The sequence below is a fragment of the Heliangelus exortis genome, chromosome 1 (assembly GCF_036169615.1).
Source record: "Heliangelus exortis chromosome 1, bHelExo1.hap1, whole genome shotgun sequence".
NCBI classification, from domain to species: Eukaryota; Metazoa; Chordata; class Aves; order Apodiformes; family Trochilidae; genus Heliangelus; species Heliangelus exortis.
Window position 1 is genome coordinate 57,153,972 of NC_092422.1, and position 19,396 is coordinate 57,173,367.

The 19,396-nt window shown below is 45.4% G+C and overlaps 2 protein-coding genes across 5 annotated transcripts in view; one reads left to right on the top strand and one right to left on the bottom strand.

The window, feature by feature from the left end:
• COL4A1 (collagen type IV alpha 1 chain) overlaps positions 1-2,495 on the bottom strand; it is a 128,010-nt gene extending 125,515 nt beyond the window's left edge. Inside the window, exon 1 of one of the 2 annotated variants that reach the window (XM_071743138.1) lies at positions 2,065-2,495. In XM_071743138.1, coding sequence (XP_071599239.1) covers positions 2,065-2,127 — 63 coding nt within the window. In that variant the 5' untranslated portion in view covers positions 2,128-2,495. The remainder of the gene's footprint in view (positions 1-2,064) is intronic. The other variant, XM_071743148.1, reaches the window with a different exon arrangement.
• COL4A2 (collagen type IV alpha 2 chain) overlaps positions 2,316-19,396 on the top strand; it is a 147,476-nt gene continuing 130,395 nt past the window's right edge. The window contains exons 1-3 of one of the 3 annotated variants that reach the window (XM_071743125.1): positions 2,316-2,408; positions 2,816-2,919; positions 3,058-3,115. In XM_071743125.1, the coding sequence (XP_071599226.1) occupies positions 2,876-2,919; positions 3,058-3,115 (102 nt within the window). In that variant the 5' untranslated portion in view covers positions 2,316-2,408; positions 2,816-2,875. Of the gene's footprint in view, positions 2,409-2,451; positions 2,613-2,815; positions 2,920-3,057; positions 3,116-19,396 lie in introns of those variants that run through there. The other 2 variants (XM_071743109.1, XM_071743117.1) reach the window with 2 other exon arrangements.

The following is a 19,396-nucleotide window of genomic DNA, read 5'->3' on the forward strand; positions in this document are numbered from 1 at the left end:
CTACCACAAAGTCTTCTGCTAACACAACAACTCTTTAAATGTAAACAGTGAGAATGCATTCCTCTGAGGACAATGTGCACACTAGGCCAGATGGGCCAGTTCTCCAAAAGGTAGTAAGGTCTATGACCAGAAGTAAGAGGTCCTGCCCAAGTGTAGAGTGGATCACACCATCCAGCCACAATCACTCAGAGACACCAGCCCAGCTCAAGGCCTCTAAAGACAAGCCACTCGCTCAACCAGCACCCATGCCTGGTATGCTGCCAGCCAGCAGAAGTCTCCATCATCTTTTGGGAAGCTGCTAGTGACAGGCAGTAGGATGGAGCTGGGGACAACACTAAAAGAACTGCAGTGATTGAGAGGCCACCCATGTATTTCTGAAGTTAATAAGGCTGCAACTTTCACAGCATGCTGGTGTTGCCTAGTGGCACTGGGGAGGAAGTCTGTCATTAGCATAGCATAGAAAGAATGGTTAGTTATGGGGATAATTTCATAATGTGATTAACAGCTCCAGGTTATATTTTAAGGAATCTTGATTTTAAGAGAACGATTTATCTGGCACACAAAGGACACTTCTAAAAAGGAACCTCTTCAGAGTTGCTACAGAAGAGTGGAATTTAACAGGCACATCTGCCCTAGGTAGTATTCTGTCTTTGACAGTCATGGTTAAACCAAAGACTTTACAGCACAAGATGGAAACATATGTCACAGACAGATATTTATACCTCTAGGAATACCAAATTCAGAACTGAAATGTGAATAATTTACTTCAAAACATTTTAATTAATTAAAATTAATTATATTTTGAAAGAAAGTTGAATGAGCTTAATGCCACATGATGGGTGAATCTCCTCAAAGCTGCATCTCTGAGTGATTCACTGCAGTCACAATAAGCCTGATATTATCAGCCTAGGAGCAACAGGTAGAACATCAGAAATTCAATGCATTTCTTGCTTTAGCTGATTGAAGGCATACTCTGTCCCCATGGTCACACAGAGATTTCAGAATTCACAATAGAGTTTAATTTCACCTGAAACTGCAAAGGAAGAGTTTAAAACAACCCTTCCCAGTGCTTTCATTACTAATTAGTAATACAAGATCCTACATCTATACCAGAAAGAGCAAACAAAATCCATCTGCCCTTGGCTACTGAAGTTTCCTGCACTCCTGAATTTCACTGCATCAACCTAATCAAATGCAAGAAACCAAGGAGACACGAAAGGATGCCCTGTTTCAAAGTACTATGTCAACTGCCCTTTACTTTAGAGGTAAAGAAGGAACAGCACAAATACTTCAGGAGAGACAGAAAAGAGAGTCCTTTAACTTAAGGACAGCGGATAGCTAATATCTTAGTGATAAAATTAGCTCCCAGAGCAAAACTTTCAGACTACTTGCATACTTTCGATTTTAAATGTCTGTGGCTGAATCTGGATCCATCGGGAAAGGTGCCAGCACAGAACTTTAACCATTAACATCAGGATCCTTCCTGGTCTCCCAGCCCATCGCAGGGGTCAAAGGCAGTGAGCACAGCACTCCGAGTCCTGGCAACCTCTTCTTTTTCCCACTCCAACGCTCACCTTTTTTAATTATTTTTTTTAATTTAATTTTATTTTATTTATTTATTTATTTGTAGTTTTTACCCTAGAGCTACAACTTGCTACTTTTAAGCCCGGGGTGGCTGCGTGCTTCTTTATATTCCCTCCCCAGCCAGCGGCGCTCCTTGCCGAGCCGTGGGAGTTCGACGGGGCCCGTCCCCAGACCCCCGTCGCCAGCCCACAGGGAGACCGGAACCCCAGGCGCGGTGCCGGCCGCCCCGCTCCGCGACCGCGGAGCACGGCGGGCGGGGGGGCGCAACCCCCGCGACGGAGGCGAGGCAGCCGGACATCCCCTCCAAGCCCACCTGACTGCTCCACCTTGCCGAGAGCGGAGGCCCCGCGCAATTCAGGCGAGGGCAGGCAGCAAGGATGAGGGCTCCGTCCCGTCCCCGCCAGTGGGTCCCGCCTGGGCGCCCTGTCCTGCAGCCCCGGGGACTTCCCTCCCCCCCCCCCACCAGCCCCCCGTACTCACCTTGGCAGACACGGCGCTGAGCTCGGCGCTCAGCAGCAGCCCGAAGCCCAGCCAGAGCCGCATGCTGCCGCGCACCGCACCTCACCGCGCCGTCGGTCCCTGGGCGGCGGGCCGGCGGCGGCTCAGTGTGGGATTCCGCGGAGCCGGCCCCACATGCGCTTCTCTTCCCCTCCGTGCCGGCCGCGGAGCTTGCAATGCTTCGGGGGCGAGAGACTCGCCGCGCCGTAACCGATGGGCGGTGGCAGCCCCCTCTCCTCCCCCCGGGCGGGGACCCTGGGAGGGCGCAACCTCGCCCGCTCCCCGCCGGCCGCAGTTCCTCCTCCTCCTCCTCCTCCTCGCCGAGGGTGGGTGGCGGGACGGCGGCGGCGGGGGCTTGGGAGGAGGGGAACGGACGGGCGGAGGGGGGAGGCGCGCTGCTTCCTCGCCCCACACCGCTGCGGCTGCCCGGGAGGGCACGGCAGCGCGGCGCGCAACGGTGCGGAGCGGGCGGCGGAAGGGGCCGGGGCTGGGGAAGGGGTCGGAGTTTTGGTTCTGCCCGGCCCGTCGGGGTCCGTTTCCCCTCGGTTGGCTGCGCACCGGCGGGACGCCGCTCCCTGCGCGGGGCGGGGAGCGGAGGGACAGCCCCCGACACCCCCTCTGGGAGCGGCCCGGTCGGTGGGGCCGGTGTCCCTTCCCGGCAGCGGCGTCGCCGAACCCTGGGACCTGCGCCGAGGGGAGCGGCGGTACAGGCGAGCTCTTCTCTGCCTTGCAGGGGCGGCCGTCCGGAGGGAGGAAGCCCTGAGCCGAGCCCCCGGGCAGGGAAGGAGCGAAAATGGACATCTCGCAGCTTCCTATTGCACGCATTTTTACTAGGCAGTAAGTAATTCCGTTCGGCAGGCTTTTGGAAGTAACTTTTTTTAAAGTCGTATTGTCAGCTTTAACTGCGGCGTTTTATCACGTGTTTGTTTTGTGCTAGCTGAAAACAATATCGTGTTTATTCACCTTTCCCTGCAGGGATCTGGGGCTTCTGCTGATCTTGGTGGAACTCGTGCTGTCGGACGTCAAAGATGGTGTAAGTAAAACGATTTTTACTGAAGAACGAGAAGGAGAAAAGCAGTTTCCTTGGTACCAGAAAGTCAGGAACTGCGTTTTCCTTTGCCAGATGGCTTATCTATCATTCCATTAAAAGTAACAACCAACAAATCGTCTCTGCAAGCCCTACAGATTACTGTCTTCAACAAAATGATGTTTAGCAGAGCATCCACAGGCTTTAGTGTCAGGTTGTTTGAAGTGTTCCACTGTTACTTTTGCTCTGATTGGGTAATTTGTTAAAGCAATAGCAAAGCAAGCCCCGGGACGCCTTCATTGCAGTAAGTACCAAGACAGATGGGTGGGACAAAACTGCAATGCTAAAGATACCAGAGGGTACTTTGAAGAATTTAACCTGCAGGTGAAATATCTTAAGTACAGATATCGCCTGAGGGCTTAGACGTTGAAGCTATGGCACATTTTTACAAATCAGAGCCATTTTTTTATACAGAAATTGCTGTTTAAATTAAATTGTTAAATCCAAAAATAAAAATTGGTAAGTAAGATGCTATATGGGTGGTTTCCAAGTGGCTTCCACTTGAGTTGTTGATGTAAACAGAAGTTATTAAAATCTGAGGTTATTGTCACAAGGATGCAAAAGGAGTGCGAAATAACATTACATAGGAGTGCAACATGTGCCTGTTACAAAGCTCAGTGAAATTAATTGAAAGGTTGGCATGAATGCATGTTGCAGCGAGCCTTCTCTCGGGGACTCGGTTCTTCTCCGGGGGTCTCTCACCGTCCCTCTCCTCAGGCATCTTCATCTCTTGACTGCTGCTTCTTCTGACTGATCCTGCTTCTGGGAGCATGCTTTTTATCTTGCCCTTCAGCCCCGCCCATTTCCGGCTGGGGCAGGCCCTAATTAGTGGGCACACCTGGGCCTAAGCTCCCAGTTCATTATCAGCGACACCTGAGGACTTGTGGTCTTCTCTACATTTCCCCCCTTTTTGTTGTTTGTTGAAAAAATAAACTTTTTTTTTTTTCAATAATACAACATTTCATTTTCAATAATTTAACATTTCATTATTTTTAACATTTCATTTTAACATTTTCAAACATTTCAATAATTTAAGCATTTCATTATTTTTCTATTTTTAACATTTCATTTTAACATTTCATTTTCAATAATTTAACATTAAACATTTCATTATTTTTCAACATTTTTCATTACTTTTTTTTTTTTACATTTCATTATTTTTCAACATTTTTCATTACTTTTTTTTTTTTACATTTCATTATTTTTCAACATTTTTCATTACTTTTTTTTTTTTTACATTTCATTATTTTTCAACATTTTTCATTACTTTTTTTTTTTTTTTTACATTTCATTATTTTTCAACATTTTTCATTACTTTTTTTTTTTTTTTTTACATTTCATTATTTTTCAACATTTTTTCACCTACTTTTGAGGAGGGAAAATTTGGGCTCTTTAGCCTCTGTTAGCAGGAGATGAGGTCTTAAAAACATCAGCTCAGTTTTCTCTGGTACTCGCCACCTCGGGATGCCTAGCCATGCAGAGGCTTCTCCGAGCATTCAGCGCACCAGTCTTATCACGTGTCCCTAGGGCCCCGTTTCCGGACCGCACTGTCGCGTGTCCCTGGGGGCTCCGTTTCAGGACCGCGTTGCATGTCTCTGGGAGGCTCCATTTCAGGACCGCACTGTCGCGTGTCCCTGGGAGACTCCGTTTCAGGACCGCACTGACTTGATGCGCACTCAGAGCTCTGCTTCAGCTTCAGCATTCCTTGGGTTTGAGTTCCGCGTGCCAACTTGCTGCGCCTTTCGAGCCTCATTCTTTTCTCCTGCCTGGCTCGCCATTCCGGGCTGTTGTATCTTGCCGTGCTGGGCTTCTATTTCGAGCTTCTACACGCCACCTTCAGCATTTAAGCCTGGCCTTGTGGAGCTTTTTTCGTGGTTGCGTTTTTGGAGCTCTTTATAGAGCGTCCCGCACCACCGTAGTAGGCCCATCTGATGTGGTTGCGTATTTCGAAGCTCTTTATGTCGCCTTCCGCATTTAAGCCAGGCTTGTAGAGCTTCCCGCAACCAACGTGGTCGTGTAGAGCTTTTTATATTACCTCAGCATTCACGTCTTGCTCTTGTTGCCCGCATTCTCCACCAGATGTTGCGGCGAGCCTTCTCTCAGGAACTCGGTTCTTCTCCGGGGGTCTCTCACCGTCCCTCTCCTCAGGCATCTTCATCTCTTGACTGCTGCTTCTTCTGACTGATCCTGCTTCTGGGAGCATGCTTTTTATCTTGCCCTTCAGCCCCGCCCATTTCTGGCTGGGGCAGGCCCTAATTAGTGGGCACACCTGGGCCTAAGCTCCCAGTTCATTATCAGCGACACCTGAGGACTTGTGGTCTTCTCTACAAATGCAAGCAGTTTTTGGATCAGGCCTGCATCCTGCAGACTGAAAGGTTGCCAAGACTTGGCTGGTGGCTGCATTTGTCTGCCACCAAGCCTGGGTGAAGCTCTATGGTCATGTCCAAGCAGAACCTTTATTACATTCTTTCAAAAGGTATCCTATATATATTTTAATCCTACTCTCTGCAGCTTTCACCCCTACTTTATGACTTGCAGGTAACCAATGTGGTTACATCTTTGTGGTGATATGTCATAATATGTAAGGGAATGGGAAACACTAAGACTTTTGCAGCAGGTGGTGTGACACATGATAATTCTGCACTTGAGCTATAGTTGGCACTGCTCATCAGTCTGTGTGGCTTGTTGGTGTCTCCACGCCATGGCTGAAGAAGAGGTGGCAGACCGGGGGGACCCACAGCTTCATGGGAGGACTTCAAGTGTTAGATTCTGCTTTTCTTTGCCTTGTTTTGACAGAAACACTCTGCTGAGTAGTGCTAAATGGCTGATAATATTTCCATAGGCTGTGGAAACTTGAGCAGGCTGGTCACAACGCAAGTGTTTTAGGTTCAGTGATGAGTTGATATAAAAAGGCTGCTTTTTTTGGTATGTCTCTTTTTATGAAGTTGTGCTGTAGGTGTGTATCATGATACCTAAGCTTTAGCTACAGCATGGGGTAATTCATTCTCTTTCATGTTCGTGCTTGTAGACTGCAGGCTGCAGTGTTAACATAGTGGTACACCAAAGAGCTGTTGGAGCTACTTTAGTTAGTGGATGCAGTCTGGTTCTGGCTGCTTGAATCTCCACGTGCTGTTTTTTCCAGAGTATTTTAGAAGAGTAAAGTGGAGATCTGATTTCCCTGATTTAACAGTTACTAAGGTGGTGGCTGCACAGGAGATGAAGCACCTGAGGGAATGTGAGTGAAGAAGTTTGGTCATGTTTCCATTAGAAATCAGAGCTGCATTGGCACCAAAATATTTATCCCATTTTCCACCCATATGCCACTCCCTTCCCTTGTCCAGCACAGTTCTTTCTGTAGTCATGTGGTGAATGAATTGAGAATTTACTTGTTGAAACTAATCATCACCCCAGAAGAGAAGAGGGGTGAGAGCTAACTTTAGCCTGGATCAGATCACCACTTGTATTCATAGAAACTTGGGCTGGCACGGGACTGGGATCTGGCATCTGGGGGTGGGAGGAGGGTTGGGCTTGTGGTGACAGTTCTGGTCGATGTGTTTGCCAAGTGACAAAGTAGGAGCATGTGGGAAGCAGCATCACCTGAGTAGGTGGGTTGCTGGAGGTCACATTCTTTATATTGTAATCCTGTTTGTCACCTTGAATCCTCTCCTATTTGTTACACTGATTGATGTGGTAATGTTATGAAGTGTTTTATTAGCTTAGATTTAAAAAAAATGCTCTGAATTATTAAAGTCGGTGGGAGCAGATCTTAAAAGTCATGGTTCTGCCCTGTAACCTGACAAGAAGAGCAGCTGAGTTTGACAGCCATGTCTATGTGAATGAGTTACAGCTGCTGGAGATAAGTGTTGTTGAATGAGTGAAATTGCACATAGGAAGAAACTGGAATGAGATTAGGGAAAAAGCCAGGGAGGAGGGACAGAGTAAGAGGGTAACTCAGAGCATTTGACTGGACATCCTGCATGGCAGGCTGCTGCTAGCTGTTACAGAGACGGATGTTTCTGAGCAAAGAAGTGAGAGGAAGACAAGGGAGGAGGATGTTTAAGATATCTGATAACTGAGGAAGAAGAAATGGTGTCTCTGGCAAGAGGAGAGGATGCTGGTTGGAGGCTTGAAATGAACTAAGGAAGAGGAGTCCCTGGATGGAAATAGTAGGAGAGACAGCCAAATGGAGTGTATCAGGCTCCAGTTATCTTTAGTGCTCTTTGGCACACACGGGCTGGCAATGTTAAAGGCCCCAAATAACTTTGGAACAACTGTAAACTGTAGATTTAAATGTTCATCTGGCTTAAATAAAATTAAATTGTGCTAACTACCCAAAGCTTAGCCAAGTTTGCAGACTTCCTCCCACTTTCTGCCCATGCAAATATATTGTGTGCAAAATATAATTCTTGGAATATTGGGGTTTTTTCTTCTCAGAGACAATATATTTTCTCTAATGCCATTTTTTTTTTTTAATTTTTTGTCTTTTCCAAAGAGCATCTGCCATTAGGCTAATTGCCAACCCAGCATTAAACTGTGACACACACTTAAGCAGTTTTATAACATTTGATATCATAGAATCATAGGATCAGCTGGGTTGGAAAGGACCTCTGAGATCATCAAGTCCAACCCTTGATCCACTACTGCTGTGGTTACCAGACCATGGCACTGAGTGCCACATCCAGTCTCTTCTTAAAAACCTCCAGGGACACAGAATCCACCACCTCCCTGGGCAGCCCATTCCAATGCCTGATCACCCTCTCTATAAAGAATTTCTAAGAAATTGTTGCCCCCTTAGCATATTTTTTAAACTGTCTATAAGATAAAGAAAACAGAGAGGGTAAGTTAGAACAAGAATTGCAAACATAACTACAAATAGCAGACCACAACTTCTGAAAAGGAGAACATTTGTAGATGCTTAGTGAGGTTTATATAGAAGAATCAAAGCAGTGTGTGAGATAAAATTTCCTTGACTTTTGTGACATTGTGAAGGGAAGTATTAGGGGGATGGCACAAAAGAGGGATAAGCAACAATCCTAAAAAGAGATGGTAAAGGCAGCACTATTATGTACTTCTTTTTGTTCACTTCATAGTGATATTAGATTGCTGGCACAATCAACTAAGTTAGTGCTTTAGTGCTCCATGGCTATCTTACATCCAGGTTTTCTCAGATGTGTCCTGTTTTATTCCACTTGGAAACTTTGGTTGAGGACCTGCTACATTAACCCATGATTTCCAGGTTGAAAGAAATCCAGGTGGGGCAATCACTTGGATCATCCTTCTGGGCATGTCCACTGTGAATATACAGACGAGGATCACAGCGTGCAACATGTCATGGTGCCTGTGTACTGCCCAGGTGATCTAGGAATGAATCCTCAATCTGAAGTATGGGTTTCTTCTACCACATTACTTAGTGCATGCAGAGTGCATCCATTTCTTCCTTCCTGGAATTACCGGACTCCTTATGTGCGCTGCTTCAGAAATAGCTCTGCCTAGGAAATCCCCAAAAAAGAAACATTGCAGTCCTATTTTAGAACAACTTCATTTGAGGCATTTCAGCTCTGGCAGACATGGCTTATTTATGTCTGTTTAAGTCAATGTACAGTTTGGTTCATTTTTGAGTAAGTGTGGAGCTCTGTAAGAGAACTGGGAAGAATAATGATGATTCCTGGCAAAAAAAACCCAAGCATTTTGGGGAGCTTCCCAGCATATCTGATTACTTTATTCAGAATTTCTTTAAGCACTGAAAGAACCACTGAGTGGTTCAGAGAGGACCCTTTCTACCTTCAGTCATGGAGCTGTGAAGAAGGGGCAGCTCCATTAAAGAACTGTAAAAAGTCCTGAGTGAAGGAGGTTGCATCCACTCGACTACATAAGGCAAAGCTCCTCACTTTCACCAGCCCCAGCAGTCACGCCTTGATCTGGAAATGATGTTTCCATGATGAGGGTCACAGTGTGCATTATGTTGTAGATGGGCAGTAGGAAGTCTGCCCAAATGTGGTTTTTGTTTTTGCTTTTGTCAAGGACAGGATTTCATCTGTGCACATCATACAGTGTCAGGCACAAGCACACCAACTGCAAGTATTGCATACATGGAAACGTAGTTGTGGCCCATAGCTTTAAATACCTTATTTCTGGTCCTTTCTTGCTATTATGCCATTTGCTCCCCTCAGCAGTAAGTTTCCTTAAATGTCTCTTTTCTGTGTTATTCCTCAAATTCTTCCTTGAAATTCTTTTTTGCTTCCATTCCTATGAAACCAATACTCATCCTAATTTCTTACTAATTAATCATTCTTCCAAGGAAGGTTTCTTTAAGGACCATTTCTGCTATGTCTGTGTGGATTAAATTAGAAAGGCTATCCTTTGTTTTCAGTCATATCCTAACAGGTTACACCAGAATCAATATATTGTGTCTCCCTGGAGTTAGCGATAAAGAGGACATTCTCACATGTGTCTGTGTTTTTAATCTCTCATTGCAGAGACAAATATAGATTATATACTCACTTCTTTTTGTGAGTAGATTGGAAGTGTGCTCAGTGAATATCTACAGTAATATATTTGGAATAATTCTGTTGTTTGAAGTTACTAAATGGCATAAGTGGCGTCATAATCATGCTGCATTTGGTAGGAGAAGAGACAGGGCTATGTCAGCTTCCTATATTTCTCAGCAGTTTAAGTGTTGATACTGAGAGACAAGAATCCTGACAAGGTAAACTTTCATGTAATAAAATGATCTTGTTATTTTTGTCACCTTACTCTGAAAGTAGCTGAAGCAGTTTTAAAAATTCAGCATCACTTTTCCTTGAACTCTTAAAGGGTTGTGTTGTGTAATTATTGTACCACAGGAAGTCTTTACACATTATGGTTCTAAACCTACCATGTATTTTTTAAATTTTATGCAGCAGTGATTTATAGGTCCAAACAGGTTTGCCTTACCCACAGTGTTAAGCTGCATTGTGGCTTATTTTACTATATATGTGTATACTATCAGCATACACATTTGTTATGAGTATTTTAATTGAGTGGTTTAGAGCACAGTTTGTATTAGAGATTCCACTTTTCCTTTTTGCAGCAATGAATTTCTTGTTTGAGACTAGACTATTCTGGTACTTTGCTTTCATTTTTCCAAGCCAAAAATTGGTCAAGGAGTGGAACATTCTTAATATTGTATAATACCAATCCAACATCTGGGGAGAGTTCAATGTTAATTTCGTAGTTTACAGTTAAGATATCTTTGCCTGCCAAAGAAAGCAGCTTATCTTCTCTAGCCCTTTCTACCTTACAAAACTAATGCCTTACGCTATTCGCAGTACCTTGTTTGCTCCTAAGGAACAAAAAGCACAGTGAAATTTGCAGTATTTCCTGATGTTTATCAACAGTTATTTTCTTTAAAATGGCAGCAGCTAGTTGACAGGAGCAGTTGACTCAGCTCGCTGTGAAAGTATGTGACTTTTATTGTGTAAATATTTCTGAGGGACTAAAGACTGACGTTGTTTTTCACGTACCCTTTTTTGTCCATTTGGAAACTGAAAGAGCTGGTGTGAATCATGACTGTGCAAGGGTAGCTTCTTGTTTTCAGACCCTTGAAAGAATGGGTGACACAGAAAATCAGAGAAGCTTCTGAGCAAACTTGAGTTTGCACGAGTAATTGCACATGCTTCAGCTGAATTGTGTTTTTTCAGCACAGTTCATAAAATGGTTTGCATTGGAAAGGACCTTAAAGATCATCTAGTTCCAAGCTCTCTGCCTTGGGGAGTGACACCTCCAACTAGACCAGATTGTTCAAAGCCCCAGCCTGCCTTCAACACTTCCAAGGATGGGGGAGCCACAAGCTCCCTGGGCAACTGTTCCAGTGTCTCATAACCCTCACAGTCAAGAATTTCTTCCTAATGTCTAACCTAAATCTACCTTCTTCCAGTGTAAAGCTATTACCCCTTGTCCTATCACTACATGTCCTTATAAAAAAGTCCCTCTCCAGCCTTCAGGTACTGGATGGATGCTATAAGGTCTCACCACAGCCTTCTGTTCTCCAGACTGAACAACCCCAATTCTCTCAGATTGTCTTTATAGGAGATGTCTTCCAGCCCTCTGATCAGCTTTGTGGCCCTCCTCTGGACTCACTGCAAGAGCTTCATGGGCTTCTTGTGTTGGGGGCTCCAGAATTGAACAGAGTACTCTGTGTGGAGTCACACAAGAGCAGAGTAGAGGGGGAGAATCCCCTCCCTTGACCTGCTGGCCACACTCTTTTGGATGCAGCCCAGGATATGGTTGGCTTTGTGGGCTGCAAGCACACGTTGCAGGCTCATGTTTAGTTTCTCATCACCCAGCACCCGTAAGTCCTTTTCCTCAAGGCAGTCCTGAATCCATTCTCCACCCAACCTGACATTGTGCTTGGGATTGCTCCAATGCAGGACCTTGCACTTGGCCTTGCTGAACTTCCTGAGGCTGGCACAGTCCCCTCTCAAACCTGTCAGGTCCCTCTGGATGGCTTCCTTTCCCTCCAGCAGGTCAGCCAGACTCTCCCTCTTCAACATTAGCAGTTTTTCATTAGTCTTCCACATTTTCTTAACACAAATGTTTCCATTTATACCTCCTGGAAATGAGGGGAGATGCAGATGTAGTTTCCTAAACAGCAGCCCACAGAGTTGCTCCTGCCAGACGATGGAGGCTGAGATGGGAAGGCAGGCGGTGCCCTCACCCTCCTGTCACATCCCTACAGCGTCCAGCAGGTCCCGGGAAGGTCACAAAGCTCAGACACAGCCTTGGAGGGCTGGGCAGGGCCGTGGGGATGGGGAGAGAGCGAGGCTGGGATAGAACATTGCCCCACAGCTGGAGGTCAGGGGGACCCACGTCCAGGCAGCAGACATGGGTAACCCCAAGCTGATGGTGGGCTAAGGGCTCTACCCCACTTCTCATGGTCTTTTTCCCACACAGCTCAACTCACACCCTGCTGTGAGGGAAGGCTGTGCAGCTACACCGGGAGTGAGCCCAGCGCCTGGCTGGCCAGACCCAGGGCTCCCCTGGGGCAGGAGGGGGCACCGGGCCCCGAGGCTGCAGCAGGGCCCAAGGCTGCAGAAGGTGGTGGTGCAGCCCAGGCAGGCAGGGGAAGGCTGGAGGCGGGAAACACGTGCACTGAAACAGTAGGTGTGCAGGTTTGAAATTCAGTGGAAAATTTAGGGGAATTAGTGTGTTTTCAGAGGGCCAGGACAGAATTTCAAAATTGACCAAAGCCTTCCATATGAATTGAAAAAGGAGTGTTACTTGGCCTTTTTTTTTCCTCCTGACAGGGCAGATGTTCCTTAAGAAAGGACTTTTTGTCAAGTAAAAAGAAATTACTTTCCACATAAGTTTACCAATGAGTTCTATTTTTGTTTTAGACATACAAGATCAGACAAACGTTTACATTGTATAGGTTACCAGGGATGGATTGGGATATTTCAGATGTCCTCTTTATTCATAAATGATCACAACCTTTATTTTGAAGTAGGTTTCTGAAGTCAGCAAGTAAAGATCATTCAGATAAATAAGGCTTGGCTTATTTTTGGCAGGTCTTAGCTGCAGATCATGCCCACACCTCCTCTCACCATTGGCTGATGGAGCCAAGTAATAAATTCTTTATTCCAGCTATGCTTTCTTTTTATTTTTCACAAGGCATTTAAAGGATCTATGCTGGTTAAAATTGCCTTCTGACTATATAATCAGACTGTATACAAAAAAGGGTTGTAAGGCGAAGTTAAATGTTTTGTATACAGCACAAGCCCTTCCGTTTGCCCTGTTTTCTGCTAGTGGGATTTTTCCTTTTGTTTTTTTTTCCTTCTTTTTGTTTGTGCCATCAGAAAACAGCTAAGTGCCTCGAGTTTAAGCCTTGTCCCAGAGCACAGCTCTGCACCCATGGGTGTTTATGTCAATGTGGCTCCTGCAGCTCACATTCCAGCCTTCAGTGCCCACTGTGGCAGGCAGAGCAGTGTGGATGCCCTCCTGCCCATCCTTGGGAGGCCTTAGCTCCTGACTTGGTGGGAAAATGACCTCCCTGATACACACCCCAGCCTGCTGTGGAAACCTAGGCTTGGAAACCAACCTGCTCTTCATCATGGATATTTAAAAAAAAAAAAAAAAAAAAAAATTTAAAACCCCCCCTGAGCATCTGTGCGAATCAGCAGTCCACTGCCTGTACCACAGGAGTCTCCGTTGTCAGGTCCTGCCCACGCTTGCTGTGCCTTGCAGCCATGAGGAGCAGAAGAATTTCTTAACCGGGAGGGGTGGGAAACAGGGAGAGCTCAGCAGGCTTTCCCCATCACACTCCTGTGTCCCTCGTTCTCCTTGGAGCATTGGCTCCTAGGGCTCTGCCTGTGCAATCCCCCAGCGTGCTGCGAACAGATGAGGAGAGGCATTTGTAACATTTGAACCGCAGCCCCGCTGACCCCGCCGTGTAATTGATGTTCAGCCACCTGTCCCGAGCCTCACAGCACCCCCAACACATGTGTGGGGACCCCCAGGGAGGTCCTAGGGGAGGAGAGCAGAGCTGGTCAGAGGGGCTGCCAGCATGTCCTGGGCTGAGCCACAGTGAAGGGAGTGGGCAGAACGGAATGCCGAGCCGGGCTGGGAATAGCCGCCGGGGCCACAGAGCATGGGAAGCCTGCATAGCTCCCCAAGCCAGAGAAACAGTCTGCTGGAAACAGCCCAGACCTCTCCGCATGACACTTGGAAAAGCTGAAGTGACGCTGGCTGGGAGGAGGATGTTAGTGGGGAAATCTGAATATTGCCCTTGTGGTGTGGGGCTCGAAGCTGGGTTTTCCCCAGGTGCTTTGCAAATCGGAGGTAAAAGTAGGTAGATATTTGCCCAAATCTTCTGTCCTCTGTACATCCCCACAAGGAAGCCAGCACATCTGTAATCTCTTAACTCGCCAAAGCCCGCAGGCTGCTTCCTTTCTGGCTGTGTTCTTTACAGTATACCGCAGAGTCCCAGTTGAATTCCTTGCCCTTGTGGTCAATTGGCACAGTCTGTCCATGTCCATAACAGTAATTAGCCATGGTAATTAGCCTCCTTAGTTTCCAAACAGGGGGGGCCCTCAGAGGCTGCCTGTGGTCCTTAGATTATGCTGACTCCTGCATCGTGCCCCAAAAGTGCTTTGAGGGAGTTCTGAAGCAAAGCAAGTGAAAGCTCCTTAGCCCAGGCAACAAGCATGCATGGGACTTTCTGACAGAAAAACAGTACAGATGGTCAAGCTACAAGGCCATGGGGCTACTAAATACATTAATTGTAGATATGGAGAGAACGTGTGCTTCAAAGGGTGACAGATGAACTGGCAGGAAACCAGGGCCCACTCTTATTTCTCATGCACATCAGTGTATTTAGGTAATTTTACCTGAGCAGGGATGAACTAGAAGCATGAGCTGGTTTACAGTCGGTACAGAAAATGTAAGTTCATATTCTGAATACTTGCAGCTTGCTTCACAATGGTTTTGCCACATAACCCATTTGAATAGGGTATTTATGCCAAAGAAAACCAAAACCCCTCCTGATAGTTGTGGTTCAAGCCTTATGTGGTGTTCCATGCCATTATCATGCCCCATTTTATGATAAATATATCATGCGATTAAAATCAGAGACAAAAATAAGCATGAAGATAGATGTTAATGGAAACAGGTCAGAAACCAAATTGCAGAGAGGTCAAAAAGTCATTAACTAGTCCTCTTTGTTATGCCTAAGTGTTAGGAAATACAGCCCTTCTCAAGGAAAGGACAGTGCCTAAAGTATGTTGCACTTGGCTACATGCTCATTTTCTGGTGGCTTGTGCTGCACTCCTCAGCTGCACTTTGATCATTTCTTGGAGAATATGAACACAGCAGTGCATCTCCTTCAACTGCCTCCCTCTCCCAAGAGATTTTCCATCTGCGTGGAGTGATGAGATGAGGCAAATGGCAAAAATATGTTCTTTTATCTTGTTTTAGAATAAAGACAAAGATGGGTGAGCAGTAGAAGGTGGGGGTTTTTAATTGTCCTCACTTGATGTGAACTGGAGTTCATCGGTTGTCAGTCACACAATGCTATCTTCCAGTGTAGATTTCTTTCTTAATTTTCTATTCCAGTCCCTGCCTATGGCAAAAGTTTTTCTTTGTTTTGGTGGATCACAGGTTTGCTGCCTTATCTGTGAAGATATTAATACTGCCTTAAAAAAAAAATCTTCTATAAGATCATCTGCTTAGCTTTTGCCCTGGTCTTTGAGAATAAGGAACCCCATCCTCTCAGTGATCCAGGAACTAAAGGGATCAGTGCCTATTTCCTGTGAGTAAACAGGTGTAATAAGGCTCAAAGAGGATGAAATATGGTACCATTTCCATGCATCAAACTGTCTATGCCTGAAATGTTTCCAAGGAATTAATGTTTAATGTGTATGGCTTATGGACTGGGGACAAATCTGGAAAAAATATATTTCTTTTTTAATCAAATCAAAATCCAGACATCTTACACCATCTGTCAAATACCTACTCTCACCAATACTAATCTAATTATTTTTCTCTCTAAGAGGGGAAGCTTTAAACCCTCTTAGTTGATACTTTTTCATAATAGTCTTGTTTATGACTTCAAGGGGATAAGATAGGAGCTATTCATGATGTATGTCCCATAGTCTGATGTTAGAGAACATCAAGAAAATATTACCTGTGCTTTACCGTAGCTCATAAAATGATTTGTGTTGGAAGAGACTTTAAAGATCATCTCGTTCAAACCTCTCTGCCGTGGGCAGGGACACCTCTCACCAGACCAGGATGTTCAAGGCCCCATCCAGCCTGGCCTTGAACACTTCCAGGGGGTAGGCAGCCGCAGCTTCCCTGGGCTACATGCACCAGTGTCTCATTACCCTCATAGTCAAGAATTTCTTCCTAATATCTAACCTAAATCTACCTTCTTCCAGTGTAAAGCTATTACCCCTTGTCCTATCACTACCTATCCTTGTAAAAAGTCCCTCCCCAGCTTTCCTGTAGGCCCTCTCTATGTATTGGAAGGCCATAATAAGATCTCACCACAGCCTTCTCTTACTGAACAACCCCAATTCTCTCAGATTGTCTTTATAGGAGATGTCTTCCAGCCCTCTGATCAGCTTTGTGGCCTTCCTCTGGACTCACTTCATGGGCTTCTTGTGTTGGGGGCTCCAGAATTGAACAGAGTACTCTGTGTGGAGTCACACAAGAGCAGAGTAGAGGGGGAGAATCCCTTCCCTTGACCTGCTGGCCACATTCTTTTGGATGCAGCCCAGGATATGGTTGGCTTTGTGGGCTGCAAGCACACGTTGCAGGCTCACGTTTAGTTTCTCGTCACCCAGCACCCGTAAGTCCTTTTCCTCAAGGCAGTCCTGAATCCATTCTCCACCCAACCTGACATTGTGCTTGGGATTGCTCCAACGCAGGTGTAGGACCTTGCACTTGGTCTTGTTGAATTTCATGAGACTGGCACAGTCCTACCTCTCAAACCTGTCAGGTCCCTCTGGATGGCTTCCCTTCCCTTCAGCTTGTTTCACAACTCTAAGCTTTTGGGTTTTTGTTTGGTTTTTTTTTAATTGTCCCTGAGGGACAGTGGACTATGTAGGGTCACCACTGAGTAGATGGGTGATTAGTAGGGTAGCTTGAGGCGGAATCATAAATCACTTTGAAGACTGGGACTGTAGTCTTGAATTTGTCAGAGTAAGGAATCCCTGTGAGCCCTACAGCAATGTGCTTGCATAGTCCTGCACTGCTTAATAGGTATGCAGGACTTCATGCTTCAAACCAACTGGTCTGTTGGTTTCTCCCCCAAGGAAAGGGATACAGCAGTTACTATGACCAAATCACAGCCAGTCAGAAACATTGTACTGGCATGTTTGGAGCTTTTGGTGTTTAGAATCCAGTTTCCATGAGGTGGATTCCTTGCTTGTCAGCTGCTCCATTGGAAGTATACCATCTCAAATTAGGGTGATGTAATTTTTACTACTTGTTCAAGGTATTTCATTTAATGTTATTTCCACGTTAGTCATGTATCATTCAGTCTTCTATAAAGCCAGTAACATGTGTAAACAAGGAGAGAGGAACTGAAGTACATCCATCATTCATTATGAATGAGAGTAGACTGAAATCCGCCCCAGCCATGTATTCCTAGCCTGGAGGCTACTGATCTTTCATTATGCTTAAAAAAAAAATATTCAATTAACACAAGCACACATAACTTCATAAAACATCACAATTAATTTTGTATGATTAAAGTTCATCCTTTTCATGAGATGAAGGGATATGAAAATGCAGATGCCAAGTAGTTTCACTACTTACCCTGAGGACATAGTCTGTAGAGATATTACAGTGCTGTGTGCAGATAATGGGCAAACCCATGGTAATCCTTTTGTCTGTGCAGAAGGATCATCTCCCCAAATACATTTCTGTACACACTGAAGAATCAGGATTTTTTTATTTAAAGTGGGACAGGGGCCCTCCTAAGACTCTTCGTCTTAAGATGCCCCACTGTTTGCAGCTCTTCTGTAAACATAAATTTGCTCTTTTCTTTGAGGAAAGTCCTATTACCCAGTAGCTGAGAAGCCAAGCTTGGGACCATTCTGTTGTCTTTTTGTGGTCTGATTGCCCTAAAGTTGTTTCAGCTGCAGAAATCTTGCTGTTCAATCTCAGAAGTTCTGCTGTTTTCCTACTGCCAAGTTTGCCTACTGTCAAAAGGGACTACTGTTTTCCTGTGGAAAGGACATGGGAAAATGGTGAATTAAAATAAAGTGCCAGGTTGTTGCTTTTTTTTTTTTTTTTCCTTTCTTTCTTTTGTGAACAAAAGACCAACTCAGTTTTGCTGTAGCTTGAAGAAATTCTCTTTTTTCTGGCACTTCAGAACCAAATGTAATTTTAGATAGTCTGGCTAGCCTTTGCAGAGGGCCTGGTTCATAGTGTCAGCTGTCCCTTGCATCTTTCAAGTGAACAATGTACACTAAGACTGTGCTCCAGAGCAAAAGCAGGAAAGACTTCTGACCTTTTGATCTGATCATCTGTTCCCAAAATCGCTGCACGTCTAAAAGCAGCAAGACAAATACCAGAAAACTTGGGAGACCTGAGGAAAGGGGAAGCTCCAGAATTTCACAAGCAGAGCAGAGAGCAGGTCCCTAAGGGGTCCAGCTGCAGAACAGAGCTCCCAATCGAGCCTGTGGGAGATCTGGAAATGCTGCCTAGTGTAGATCCACACAGCTCTCCTTCTTCAGTGTCAGCCTCTACAGCAGCAGAGCCATGTGGACTGTCTTAAAATACAACCCCAACATGAGTGGTTGATGAACTAGGGCGTGTAAGCAAGTGAGGACTTGCTGCATGTCCATCCCTGTGATATTGGTCTTGCAGCCTTTGGGCAAGTGAGCCATGCCCCAAAACCTATGTGATCCAGAAGGTGCTTATTGCCTGGCTGAGCAAATGGGGGAGAAGGAACTCATTCTCCCTGCTGACATAAAAGCAGGCTGTTAACCACCTTCTCCCCCACAGCGTTCAGTACACACACCCATGCCACAGTTGCATTAGGAAGAATTTTTTCACGGAAAGGGTGATCAGACATTGGAACGGGCTGCCTGGGGAGGTGGTGGACTCTTCGTCCCTGGAGACATTTAAAAAGCGACTCGATATGGCACTCAGTGCCATGGTCTGGTGACTGTGGCGGTAGTTGTTCAAGGGTTGGACTCGATGATCTCTGAGGTCCCTTCCAACCCAGCCTATTCTATGATTCTATGATTCTATGATACATTATTTGTAACACCACTCAACTCTGAAAATAACGGGGAAAGAAATGTTTTATCCTTCCACACTCAGAGTGGCACGCTGTTGCCTGCTGATTTCCATCACTACAGGTTACTGAGCTGGCTACCTCGCCAAGATAAAAGTTATTTCCACTAAGCCCTGTGTTTCTGCAGCTAGAACTTTCCTAATGAATTGCTTTAGAAGATTTTACAAATACTTTGCAACCCAAACTATTCAGGTCAGACACAGTATCCAGGGTGGGTCATTTGAAATTCACTTTTTAAACCTCTGGGCGGTATTGCTACATGCTGCATTAGACATGCCCCAAAAGGTCCACGTGTTTCAAAAGAGTATATTCAGCATGCTTTGTAAAGACTTAGCAGTGTAAGATCTTGATTTATTATTGCATGGATTCTGTCTCATTATTAAGGGCATGTGACAAATTGCTTCGAGTCTAAATAACTAGGGCCGAAGAACACAATACTTCTC